This window comes from Stegastes partitus, unplaced genomic scaffold, assembly GCF_000690725.1.
Source record: "Stegastes partitus isolate 25-593 unplaced genomic scaffold, Stegastes_partitus-1.0.2 Scaffold854, whole genome shotgun sequence".
Classification (NCBI taxonomy): Eukaryota; Metazoa; Chordata; class Actinopteri; family Pomacentridae; genus Stegastes; species Stegastes partitus.
Genome location: NW_007578585.1, coordinates 83,115 through 96,127, shown reverse-complemented (window position 1 = coordinate 96,127; position 13,013 = coordinate 83,115). Strand labels below are relative to the sequence as shown.

Genomic DNA, 13,013 nt, shown 5'->3' with positions numbered 1-13,013 from the left:
GAGTTTCACTGAAGACTGCCCTGTTATACTTTCATGAACTGGCTAGACTGTAATGTATTTTTAAACAGGGGTTTTTTGCAGAAAAGCATGTGCAAAAAGTCAAAAGGGACACATTGTTCATAGTCCTGATTGTTCCTCCTTGGTTAATTTCTTTCTTTCTTAACCCATACCCTGCAGGCTGCTGATGTTAATTGCCCTACATTCTTTATCAGGAAACTGTCCTCGGAGTCACAAAAATGAAGGCAAGCTCCCTTGTTTCCATGCTGTAAATCCAAAAACAGAACATGTAGTTCTCTCTGCCTGTGGTCCACATCTGCACCACGGCCGGACTAACCTCCTAATGGGTCCTGGGGCAAACAATCTGTTGTTGGACACCAGTTTAACCTCCATTAAACATGGCTGTTTTTCTTCAGTATTTCCTCAGTTATCCAGAATCAAACAGGTGCTCTAGAACTGATGGATCTTTTAAAGGTTCTGTGTGTGACATTTGGATCCACTGGATGTCACCAGAGCATCAAACCAAACCAAATGGACATGTCGGCCATGCCTCACCCCTTCCTTCACATTTAATTTACAACAACAAAGGTTGTACATGAGGTGTGTCAGAAAAGTTTCAGGACTGGTGTCACAAAAGATATATTTCAAATACAAAATCCAAACTACAAGTTTTCCCCTTTGAAGTAATCCTCCTGGAGTCTAACACACTTTCCCAGCCTTCTTTGTCACGCCACCATGTACTCCTGGAAGGATTCTTCCGGGATCCTCTGCAGCTCCGTCATCACAGCCATCCTGATGTCATCCACATCTTCAAAACGGGTCTCCTTGATGACCTCCTTGAGCTTGGGGAAGAGGAAAAGATCCCACGGAGCCAGGTGGGGTGAGTAGGGAGGTTGCTCCAGCACGGAGATGTTCTTCTCAACCAGGAACTGTGGGATGCTCAGGACATTGTGAGCAGGCGCGTTGTCATGGTGAAGCAGCCACGACTTGTCCTGCCACAACTCTCACCTCTTCTCATGCACTGAATGACGTAAACACCGCAGGATTTCTTTGTAGACGTGCTGGCTGATCGTCTGAAGGTAGTTTGGTAGTTTGTAGTTTGTAGTTTGGATTTGAAATATATCTTTTGTGACACCGGTCCTGGAACTTTTCTGACACACCTCATATATGAGAGCCAACAGAAAATATTCCAGCCACAAACCACCCTGGCATAGTAAAATAATGTTATCTTCACCTGTTTCTCCAGGGCAGACTGCCACATTGACTGGAAAAGAAACATGTGCACGTAAATTAGATTAATAACATAAATAAAATACTCTGTTTTAAAATTGTTTCAATGGGAGGAACTCACATGCACATTCAGCCAGATTGACTACTAAGACTAAGGCTTGGATTACAGCACACAGTGAGAACGTGACTTGATTCTCTGCTCAAGACTCCACTATATCTTGTCATAGCAGATAGTTGTTTGCTGCTATGCTTATATTTATGCTCAAAATTGCATATTTAAGTAGCAAAAATGTTCAACGCTCCCAAAAAACAAACATGGTACCAGCTCACAAATGTGAACATATGTTAGCAGTGGCTTCAGGGAATGATGACAGGCACATTCCACGATTTATGCAATACTTTCTGATAATCAGTCTGTTATTTAAAAAAAAAAAAAAACTGTCTCACATATTGATAATTATAACTTTTCAAGTGCAATAACAAGTGATCTTAACTTTTATTTGCAATTCTAAACACTGCATGTTTCCTATGTTGTTGTCTTTATTCTACTTTTGTATCTCTTGTCTAATAATTAACTGTGCTTCATTGTTATGTAGCTGCTTTAAGATCTGAATTTCCCTGGTGATGAATCACTGAAGTTTGTCTTACATTATCTTATCTTAATGGAACTAGTCATTGTTATAGCCTTAAAATACATCACTGGGAGGACAGAGAACTCATCATTGTTGATTCAGATGGACACATTTCTGACTAATGTTCTTTTAATCAAACAGTGCAAACAGAAATAGAGTACAGTCAACCTGGGGCTTCGGGTTCCCTTAGGGTCTGGGACTCCTGAGCAGCTGCCTGCTTTGTCCAACTCGCAATTCAGCTGCTACATGGAGATGTCAAACAGGCTTTTTCCAGCCTAAACTACAGAACCACCCCATTTAGTTTTAAATTACAACAGGTAAAAGTGTACTTCTTGAACCCATGCAAGTCTCTCATCAACTGTTGAGATATTACTTGAAACCACAAAAATAAACCTGCTGATGGTGCTATTTAAAAAGTCAGGAGATCACTGTAGTCAGTGGGCTTCATCCTCTGGGAATTATGAACACTCTATATAGGCCAAGTAATTTCACCAGACACTAACGATGTCACCTCCTGTCCAACACTTACTGAAGTTGGATCATCATGTGTTTTAAAAAAAAACAAAAAAAAAAACGTAATTAACATTGAAATACAGCCAAATTCTAATAGTGCTGTATTATTTTTTTCCCCCTTAATATGGTTCAAAACTCTAATATTTAATGCTTTTATTGGTGTTAAAAACAAGAATGATCATAAACAGCAGGCTGCTAAGTGAACGGTGCAAAAACATTGCCATAAAATGACACAAACAGGAGAGAAAATGCCAAAAAAAACAGACACAAAACAACACTAATGAGACATAAATCAACAAAAAGTAGACACACAACAACAAAGACAAAACGTAAAAAAAAAATTAAATTAAATTTAAAAAAATGTTGATTACAGTGGCAACAGATATAAAACCTGTATATTACTGGAAAGTGTAGTTACAGTATTATATCATAAATCTTATATTCTGCATAGTGGAGTCACCGATTATACAGTAATTAAGTGTTTAGATAAATTACATCTGTAACACTGTAAAGACAGTAAAATACTGGCAGCAGCTGTGGTTGACTGTATGATACTTTAACCTTACAGGAAATATTGAGCGAGTACATGAAGACATTTTAGATGCATACACTACATTTATTCATCTGCATTAGATAGTTTGACACATGCTGCACATTTTGGACACGGTCACTACATGCTACACTCACTGAGTGGTCTTTTCCAAAATATGGCACTTTGCTTCTCCCTGCAGGAAACAATAAGCCAATACAGCTCCCCTGCAGCCACAGTTGACTTATTGTAATACTTTTTTATATTCAAATGATTGCATAATTTAAATATTTAAACTCTGCACATTAACTTTGACATTTTATTTAGTTTTAATTCCCTCCTGTGATTTTGTCCTCCCCCTCCTTGCACTGAATATTTTGTAGTAACCTTTTCTACATGCTGCCATCGAGTGGTATTGTGTTGTAAGTAGCCACACAGTCATGAAGATTTGTTTTCTTTTTTGTCACTGTTGTGACTATTGAATCCAAAGAGCCCTTTTTAAAAATTAAATGTATATAAAGAAACATATTTCCCATTTACAAAGAGACAACACTCTGCTCTTTCCTTTATCCAGTAAAACATATATTTTCATCCTTTTTCAGGCAAACAGGTTTGTATCATATGTTGTCTTTGATTCCTTTAATCCAAGTTCAACATGTGAACAGATTTATGAAAGGAACTATGCTGACCTGGTAACACCTACTGCTGCATGTCTCACTGCACATCCATCAACACGAAGTCAATCACTGGTGTTCGTGTTGCTGTACGTGATACAGGAAAGCATTGTCTTCATTAGTGAAGCAGTTTAGATGCTGGATCAATACATGAAATGGGAGGACAGTGTCCCGTTTTTAGACTCCTGTTACCATGGCAACTCACCAGCGAGAATGAAGGTCAACCATGTCAGCCTGTCAGTCACCTTTGGTCAGCATCATAGAATAAAATTAGAGGTGACATCTTGAGGTTTTTGGTCAAGTATCTGCTGCAGGAACCACAGAACTAAGCATCATATGGCAGTGAAGAGAGAATTCAACCAATCAGCTCAAACATCCTCAGATCTGACACCTGCTGATGAAGCTGTTGTCACACGCTGACTTTCCTGAGCGAAGCTTTCTGAAACACTGAATCCACTTTCTTCACGAGATTTTCTCAAAGCCCCGACTCCTCTGCGCAGCGGCTGAGTCATGCTGACAAAGTTTCTTCCCTGACCTCGTTTTCATGGTTGAGATGTTGCTGATGGCAACACAATGCCGCATCTGAAAATCAAGGACTCGGTCATGTGACTGCTTAGTTTTTTTCTTTTAGCATTTCTGTGTGATAGCTGTTGTGTCAGCTTTCAAAATACACTTGCAATCTAACGAACGCTTGAATCTATGAAGTAACCACTGCTGCTTGTAGCTTTGAGCTGAAAGTATTTTGAGCTGGAGGGGTCTGTTGATCACACCTGAGTAAAATTTTATGTTTGTGTATTACTCATGTTGTAGGGACTTAAATTTGTTTGGACAATCAGATAGTAGAATATCAATACACTTTAGTATACAGACGTGGTTTAGGTTAAAGGTTAGGGAGGTAGTGTTAGAGTTAGTCTTCAGCAGATACATGTAATTTAACATAATGTCATCTGAAAAGTAAGAAACGTCACTGTAAAGCACAACAGCTGCAAGTAAAGTTCCGTCAGATCTCACAAACAGCCCTGCTGGCCTTTAATATAAATTGTACTTTTGTCTTCCTTTCTTAAGAGAGTTCTTGTTCTTTATGCAGTTGCTGGAGTCTTTGGCTTCAGCTAAGACTGTGTTATATGTGTTTAATATGTAGGAAATATGCTGTTTAAATCTAAATAAAGCCCGCTGGAATTACATAGGGTGGTCTTTGGTACTGGTTAATGCATTTCAATGCAGGAAGATTCCTGTCTAATATAATGAAAGCATGCTGTGGTACTGTGTACTGAATGGGAGGCTCTCTGAGAAGCAGGTAGTTAACATGAGGAGTGACATCCACCTTGGCTGAACTGAGAAAAGGGCAGTTTCAAACATTTAACAAATAAAACGTATCTAGTGCTAGGGGAAAGATACTTCATAGTCACTAGCTTGTTTACTTTAATCCAACTATCCATCCAATCATCATCTACACACCGCTGAATCCTCACTAGGGTCGTGGAGGGCTGGAGTCTATCTCAGCTGACTTAGGGTGAAGGCAGGGGACACCCTGGACAGGTCACCGGTCTTTCACAGGGCTACATGTTTTTGGAGCCTGGAGTCAGTGCTCAGGTGGTGGAAACACAAAGAACTGGTGCTAAGTCCGGCACTGGCTCCGAACTAGACCTGTAACCAGCTTGGTGGAAAAGGGGCCTTAGAGACAGACAACCAAGTACAGTCACATTCACATTCACAATTAAGAATTACCAGTCAACCCCAGCATGTCTTTGGACTGTGGGAGGAAGCCGGAGAACACAGGGAGAACATGCATACTCCACACAGAAAGACCCCAGGCCGGGATTCAGATACAGGTGTAAGGTAACAGTGCTCACCACCAGACCACCATACTGCCCTTAATCAAACTAATTAGACTGATTGTAATGTACAGATCTTCTCAAAACTGAGCAGAAAGAAAATCTGTTCCCAAAAAGCCTGACATGAACCTGATCAGAACTACTACAGCGAATGCATCGTCCTGACAGCCAAGCACTAAGATAAGAGTGTAATGATTTGGGGCTGCATGAGTGCAAAAGGTGTTGGGGGGATGACATTGATAGATAAAATCAGAAATGTCTGTGGATATACAAAAATACTCCCAGTCAACAGAACTGTGATAATGAGCCAAAGCACGCTGCCAAAATGACACAAGAGTATTAAGTAGAACAAACTGAACACTACGACCTGGCCAAGTGTGTCGCCTGGCTGGATTCCAAAAGAACACCTTTGGGGTAGTTTAAAGTGAAATACAGAGCAGCACAACCCCTCCAGCAAGCTCCTCCATGACGCATGCATTGTTGAGCAGCTGTGACTCAGGTAGTAGTTGGTGGTTCGATCCCCCGCCTCTCCACAGTCAAAGTGCCCTTGGGCAAGACATTGAACCCGAAGTTACTCCCAATGGCAGACAGCACCTTGCATGGCAGCTCTGTCGCCATTGGTGAATGAACGTGTATCTACTCTCAGGTGTACGTTGCTTTGAATAAAAGTGTCTGTAGATGCCTGGGTTTTTTTTTAACATAGTAAAAGTACTGTTTTTAATAAATAATATAATATGTATATAAATATATATACATAAATAATATCATAAAAGTTGGTGTGACATGAAGTTCGAGTAAGCTCATTAATGTGTTATGTGTTAGGTAGCTAGATCTAAGCTTAGAAGAGCTAACAAGTTTTAACTTGCTTGCTTAGAAATAATTGCCACACCAATAAAACCCTAATTAGCTCTTTGCAGCTATTTTACTTCTTCTCCTGACATGTGTATTGTGATTTAAATAAATCATACATATATCATTATTTTAAGCAAATGAATGAGGACGCTTATGTGATGGACAAAAGATTTGAAGTCCCATTCTTCTCTATTTTCACTGTTTTTATATCCAAATAAACGAGTTTGAGATGGTTTCATCAAGTCTGTGCTTTATTTATTCTTTAGTTTTTATTCTGTATACTAGTGTAAGGGGGTTAATGGTTACAGAATTTAATCAAGTTAAGAAGTGAGACAGTGGAACGATTTGTATATTGTGTTTCCCTTTTCACCAATATTCACTATACATAAAAGCAACAGCAGGACTGGTCGCCTTAAAAGTCATTTAATTACAACCAGGTGATACAATTTAGAATCGTTTGACATTTAAATGTTATTACACAGAGGTGTACTCTCTTCTGTTGTACACTATCTAGTTATTTCAGTAATGATCGAAGTATTTGAACGTACCATAAAGTTTCTGAGCGGAGCCTGAACGCATCATTCTGTAGCGTGGCGAGGGCGGACCGTGTGACGTCGAGCCGAGGCTCTGGCTGTTTATTGTTCCTTCCTGAGCACCGACAGAGAAAAACAGGCTAACAGGCTGTCAGCTACGTTTTTCACACGGTTCACGGTTGGTTTTACGAAGGTGTAACGGTCGAGACAGCTGACTGCACAAACCAGGGGCCATGGCGTACGCGTACCTCTTCAAATACATCATCATTGGAGACACGGGTAAGCCGCAGCAAGTGCCAGCTAGGCTGCCAGTTAGCATCAAGCTAGCTGTTAGCCGTTAGCTAGCGGTGTATTTCCGCAGTGTTGGATAGTCCAATGACGTGGTAAAAGCGGAGACGCAAGGGGTGGGATGACAGCTCCAATGTTCCCTGTTAACATATTTGAATAATCTTTAAACACCCTGACAGTGCCAGTTAACTACACACAGGGACCCTGACACAAGCTTTTCCTGTGCTGCTTCGGTGTAGCGGTTGTTGACACTGGCAGATCTATGTTGGGCCTTTTGTCCGTTTGCGTCGAGGGTGGGGGTGTTAGCCACCGCCTGCTAACGTAGCTAACTACCCAGCTAGCATAGCTGCTCCACTAAATGTTTAGCAAACAGCTGTCACGACAGCAAATTAACGCTCCATAAGATCTTGATGCACATGACAAACAACTGCAGCCGTCATGTCTTTCTGTTATGGATGTATTCAGATAACACAGTTAACATTAGCTTAGCTTCTTGTCCGTGAAGGCCAAGCTAAAGCCTCTAATATTCCCTGAAATGGCGTAGAGCAGCTCTAATTTCTCACCAGATTTCCGACCACGATTAGACTCGTTGCAAGATCTTCTACTACGTATTTTATTTTACAGGACTAAAAGTGTTTTTTATCGGGTAGCCACCTGTGTGGAGAACCAGTGGAAAACATAGGTAATGTTGTCATCTGTTTACAGTTAGCTGGCTGTACTGATGGGGGCCCTGATCAGTTGGCTTGCAGTGTGGCAGCAGGTGCATTTCAAATGCTGCTGTATTATAATGATGTCGCCCCGGTGTCAGAAAAACAGACTGGGTTAATATCAGTCATGTGAGACCGTGAGAAATGTGTTGAAATCATTATATACAAGGAGCCAAACCACAGACTTCAAATAGGATTCAAATATGTGTCTCTAGGCATGAAAGCACAAATTAAATTATTATTAGTTTAGAAGACTAGAGCTAGAGAAACGTATGACAGTGTAAGCTACTGAATACGTCAGAGAAAGACTCTTAAACTGCATGTACATGAATTTATTTGAGGTCATCAGTGGTCATCAGATGTTAAGGTGATCACTGTGGTGGGCTGCATGTTTACTACAGAGTTATTGCGAAACAGGTTCTTATTTTGCCTGCTGTTTTTGTTTACCTCTCGTAGCAAGTACTGGAGAGAGCTGCAGCCAGGGTTCAAGCTTGATGTATGTCTACACCAGACATACTCCATCTGTGCAGCAGTCACATGCACACACATACTGTCAGTAGTCGGCTTTTTAGTCAAGCAAATGACAGAGTAGAAATGATCGTTACAATGATCGTTATGAGTTACAACTGAACACCTCTCCAGACTGCAAAAATCTTGCAAAATCTGTCTCAAAAAGATGTTTTTCGTTGTAGACTGTTAAATTGCATTCGATTGCAGAGTGTGAATGTTATTTTATACACGGTGTCATTTATATGTTGAGGGTTGCCAGTATGTGACCAGTCTCATTACAGCCAGCACTCCTAAACATCTTTTGTTCATCAGGCCATCCTAAATTCTTGCTTGTTTTTTTTATCCTGTAGTTGTTCTACAAGTTGGATGGAAAGAAGTAGAAGGAATGAAACGCCCAAATTTCTTGTGGACATGATATTACCAATTTGATGGGTTTGACCCAGGAATCTCTGGAAGCACCCTGAGAACATTAACATTAGGATCAGGGTGATAAATCTCAGGAGAAACATTGAAATTATTTTACATAATCCCACACTGTTTGGCTGTGTCCTCTCTGGACATACCCTGAGTCACACTGGTCCAAGAGATAAACCAAGAATATATATCGAAATACCACACAAAAGGGAAACTTTTTTTTTTTAACACAATTCTAAATTAAAGACCACTTTATCAGAGAGACTTGTCCAGCCTCCAGTTCCTAAATATTAATAATCAAGCAATAAGGCCAGCAAATGATGCCGTGTTGAATATTACGAGACCCAAAGCTGCAGGATGTTTGCTAATTGTAGATCACGTGATTTCTGTCAACAAAAAGATCAACAGGCACGCTGATAGAAATTGGACATGTGTAGAATATAAACACACAAATCACATGAAGCAAGAAACTAGACTGTAGTGTCTATGTGGGCGTGCACTGTTCTGTGATGCACGCTATTGTTGATTAATTGTGTTTAGCAATATTATCTAACTGTTTGCAAATAGTAATTTAAGACTGAACAAGCAGCCAGTCAGTAAACCTCAGACTCATCCTTTTAATTTGGTGAAAGTAAAGCCAGTTGGTTTTTCCAAATTCTCCTGACATGAGCCCTGTGTTTTAAAATATGAGACAGTTTAAGGGATCTCATTTGGAATATCAGCTTTTGTTTCTGAGTGTAGTCTGTACGACTTTGGCAGAGCCAAAAGTTAGCATTTTTGCAGATCATCTTTGAAGCTGTGACCAATGTGTTTTTTTCGGTGTTTTCAGTCGAACTTTATAAGTAAAAGGACACAAGTGCTAATTTTGACTAATAGTGTACCAAACAGTGCTCCTTGTTTACGAGGGTAGTAGGTAGTATTTGGATATCAAAATTGATATCCCGATTACAGCACAGCGAACAAATACTCAGCTATTCAGGTCCAGTCCTAGCTTCAGCATTGACGCTCTGCATACAATATCGTGGAGAGCCCCCTTCATGAGAAAGCATGTCATTGTAGGATAAAAGTATTTGGTCACATATGATAACCAAATAGCTTCATATCACCTACCGCTAGATTATATCACAGCCTGTCAGGTGCTTATCTCGACCTCCTGCAGACTAATGGAGTTTCGCTGGTTGCTGCTTTGCACAGCCATTTTTTATCGCTCCTTCATAATCTATGTCTGGTCTTAGAGTACAGTAGTGTGACATGTTTCAGTTGGGTGTGTCTGTTTGTGAAAATGCAACTGTCTTGTTGAGTCAAAGCAAATAATTTAAGCTTCATACAGCAGAACATCTGGTCGAGGTGTTTGTCCAAAGCAACTGATGCTTTTTGACAGAAACTTAGTGTAAATGCCTTGGCCTTTCCTTTAGTCCCCCCCCCCCCAGGCCACAGTCTTAACTCTTACCTGCTCCGTACCGTCTGTGAGAAACACTGGTTAGTTGTCCAACAAGACTAATTGGATGTGCAGATTAAATTCCATCATTTGATTCATACGACCCAGTTGGCTTAGATCTGTGATAATCACTACACCGTCACTCAGAGAATGACAGAACTGTTATCAGTCGGTCAGGTATATTCGTGGATGAGCTTTTTTTGGATTTAATGCAGAGGCAGTGTTTGGAACAGATGAAACACCCTTGTGGCTAACATACAGCTATACTACTATACTATACAGCTTTAGTTTTCTAGCCTAACTGTCAAACATGTAGTCAAAGTTGTCTTGTGTCCTTTCTTCTAAGCCGTTAGATGGCTACAGTTTTGTGCCCAGTTGTGTTTCCTTCACCAAAAGAACAACATGTCAGTCAGGTGTACTTCAGTAGGTCCCTAAATATAATGTTTGTGGCTGCTGCGTTTCTCTACTTCCCTTATAATCCATGAACAGGCTACATCAGGCATGTAAGCAGTGGTATGTGGTGGATATGCGAGACAGAGATCCAAATGTAATATAGAGAATCTTCTGTATTTATACTTTTTATGCAAAGTGCACGTGGCCTCTTGACACAGAAACAAGCCACAACATGTCAATATTTTTTTATTTAAAACTGGAAGCGTACAGAAAATTACAACTTTGTGTTAAACAGCGTTCCAACTTGGAGTCTTGGCCACTCTGCCCGGATTTATTTTGCCAGCATCAGCTGACAGTTGTGTAGTAACTTTATTCCTTATGGTACAGGGCGTTTTGGGACACGATGAACTGCACTGCTTCGCAACATTGGACGCTTGATAGGATTTGGACTAGGCAGTATGGCGATAGATTTCTGACAGGCTTACAGGCTTCACCCTCCTCCAGCTGTGCAAACACTGTCTTCACCTGACTGGACGAACGCTTCACATGTAAGCTGTCTGCTCCTGAATTTCAAACCGGACCAGCATGGCGGCTCGTTTTGGATACTTTGACAAATATATATTTATGAAAAGAGATGAGAAGTAGCCATGCAGTTACTGAATCTGACTGCCTTCTTTAGCATAAAATAGCCAAGATCTCAACTTTAAGCCAGTGAGGAGCAGGCAGAACGACGCCCTGTCTCTCAAAACGCATCACAAAGCTACCAGAGTGCATTATGTAGCCGAATACACAGCCAGTAAATAGGAAGCATAGAAATGACAGATCCTGTGAACACGTACTATTACAGTTTACTGTAGTCTATTCATATTAACTTACCCATAATAGACAAACTCAGTGAAAAACTCCGCTGACAGTCTGCATGCGTTCATCAGCAGTGTAGCTAGTGTGTGTGAATATTGTTTTTTATATCTCTGTTATATGGTAATTGTAAAAACATATATTCTTTCCTTTATAGAAGGAGCCTGTAGAGAATCAAGGACCTTTGTTAAAGTATTACTGAACGTGGCTGGTGGTTTAGGGGTTTACAGCACTGGTCATATAACATCCCCAGGGCCTAGTGTCATCCACCTCTCTCTCCCCTCTTATTCTGTCTACAATACCCTAATAGAAAACACTTAAAATATCACTTAATATTAAACCAGATTCTGCCTCTATTCAATGTTGGAGGAGGGACTTTGCTCTATGATGCAAGTCACAAGCGAGGAATTACAAAAGTAAGAGTTATTGATTGAACTGTAAACTTTGCGAATTCTGTTTAAAGTTGGACTTCCTCTCTGACCAATGGCCTCCAGCCAGGCCGTCCACAGATCATGTTGGCAGAAAGACAAACTGAGTCTGAAAAGAAAATTATAGCCTCTGTATGTGGTTAAACCTCCAAAAATAGACTCTGTTCTAGTGAGCACTGTCTGCGGGTCTGCAAGTTTCCAGAGACTTCCCACTTCTGAGAGAGTTTGACCCCGTTTGGAGAATTTGGAGGTGCATTGTGATGCATCAGTTGTCAGAACAAAAAGCGCAGATGTGTTTTTATGAAAGGAACTCCAATTTGTTGGGATTCTTTCAACTAAACATACCAAGATCAATAGAACTATAAGAACAATACTTCAATAAATATACTTGTGAAATAAGAGCAAGCCTTCAATTCAGGTACATTTTTCATTTCTAACCATTTCTAAAGATGATCCAGAGTCAGCTGCACAGGGCATGTATTTACCTTGAGTAAAGTTTGACAGCAAGGGCCCTCGGGGGGCTACAGTCCAGTGGTGTTGTGGAACATGACAGTTCTCTGGGATAGTGCTTTTTCTAATGAGCCACTGCAACATTTCAGTTTAATATCTCTAGTTAATATCTGCTTATGTGTCTTATCTTGAAGAGACATTTTCAGCTAGTAACTGAAGTGAAGTAGTACACTAGTAATAATTAGGAATGTTAGCTGAGCCTCATGTGTGGTATGTGTGGTCCAGTAGTCATATGACCTGGTTTTACACTGTATTCTCTGACTAACTGCCTTGTAGACAAGGAGGCATTCTGACCAATCTATTAGAAATTTTTTGCTTGAAGGTTTTGATTTTGTTGTCGTGCTTAAGAACAAGGTAATGGATGAAATGTGATGATTATTACTCAGAAAATAGATGAGTTAAACATTAAAAAAACTGCCTCCTCTGGTCTATCTGTGTGGTCAGACCAGATTTGACTGACTGACACAACAACAGTCATCACATTCATACATTTCCAAATCCTGATGTCACTTTTTTTCTAACAGAGACCCACTTGCTTGGAACCAGTGAAAAGAAATCAGAAATCGTCAAATCAAATCAGGTTTATTGTCATTTTGCTGTACATACACAGTAGTACAGGCAAGATGAGAGAGCTTTTCTTCAGGATCATTTAAGTTTTGCAGAATGAACGTC

General features: G+C 40.2%; 1 protein-coding gene across 1 annotated transcript in view; it reads left to right on the top strand.

The window, feature by feature from the left end:
* The first annotated feature begins 6,864 nt into the window (after nt 1-6,864).
* Nucleotides 6,865-13,013, top strand: part of rab2a (RAB2A, member RAS oncogene family) — a 34,721-nt gene continuing 28,572 nt past the window's right edge. Inside the window, exon 1 of the mRNA XM_008293041.1 lies at nt 6,865-7,074. Coding sequence (XP_008291263.1) covers nt 7,029-7,074 — 46 coding nt within the window. The 5' untranslated portion in view covers nt 6,865-7,028. The remainder of the gene's footprint in view (nt 7,075-13,013) is intronic.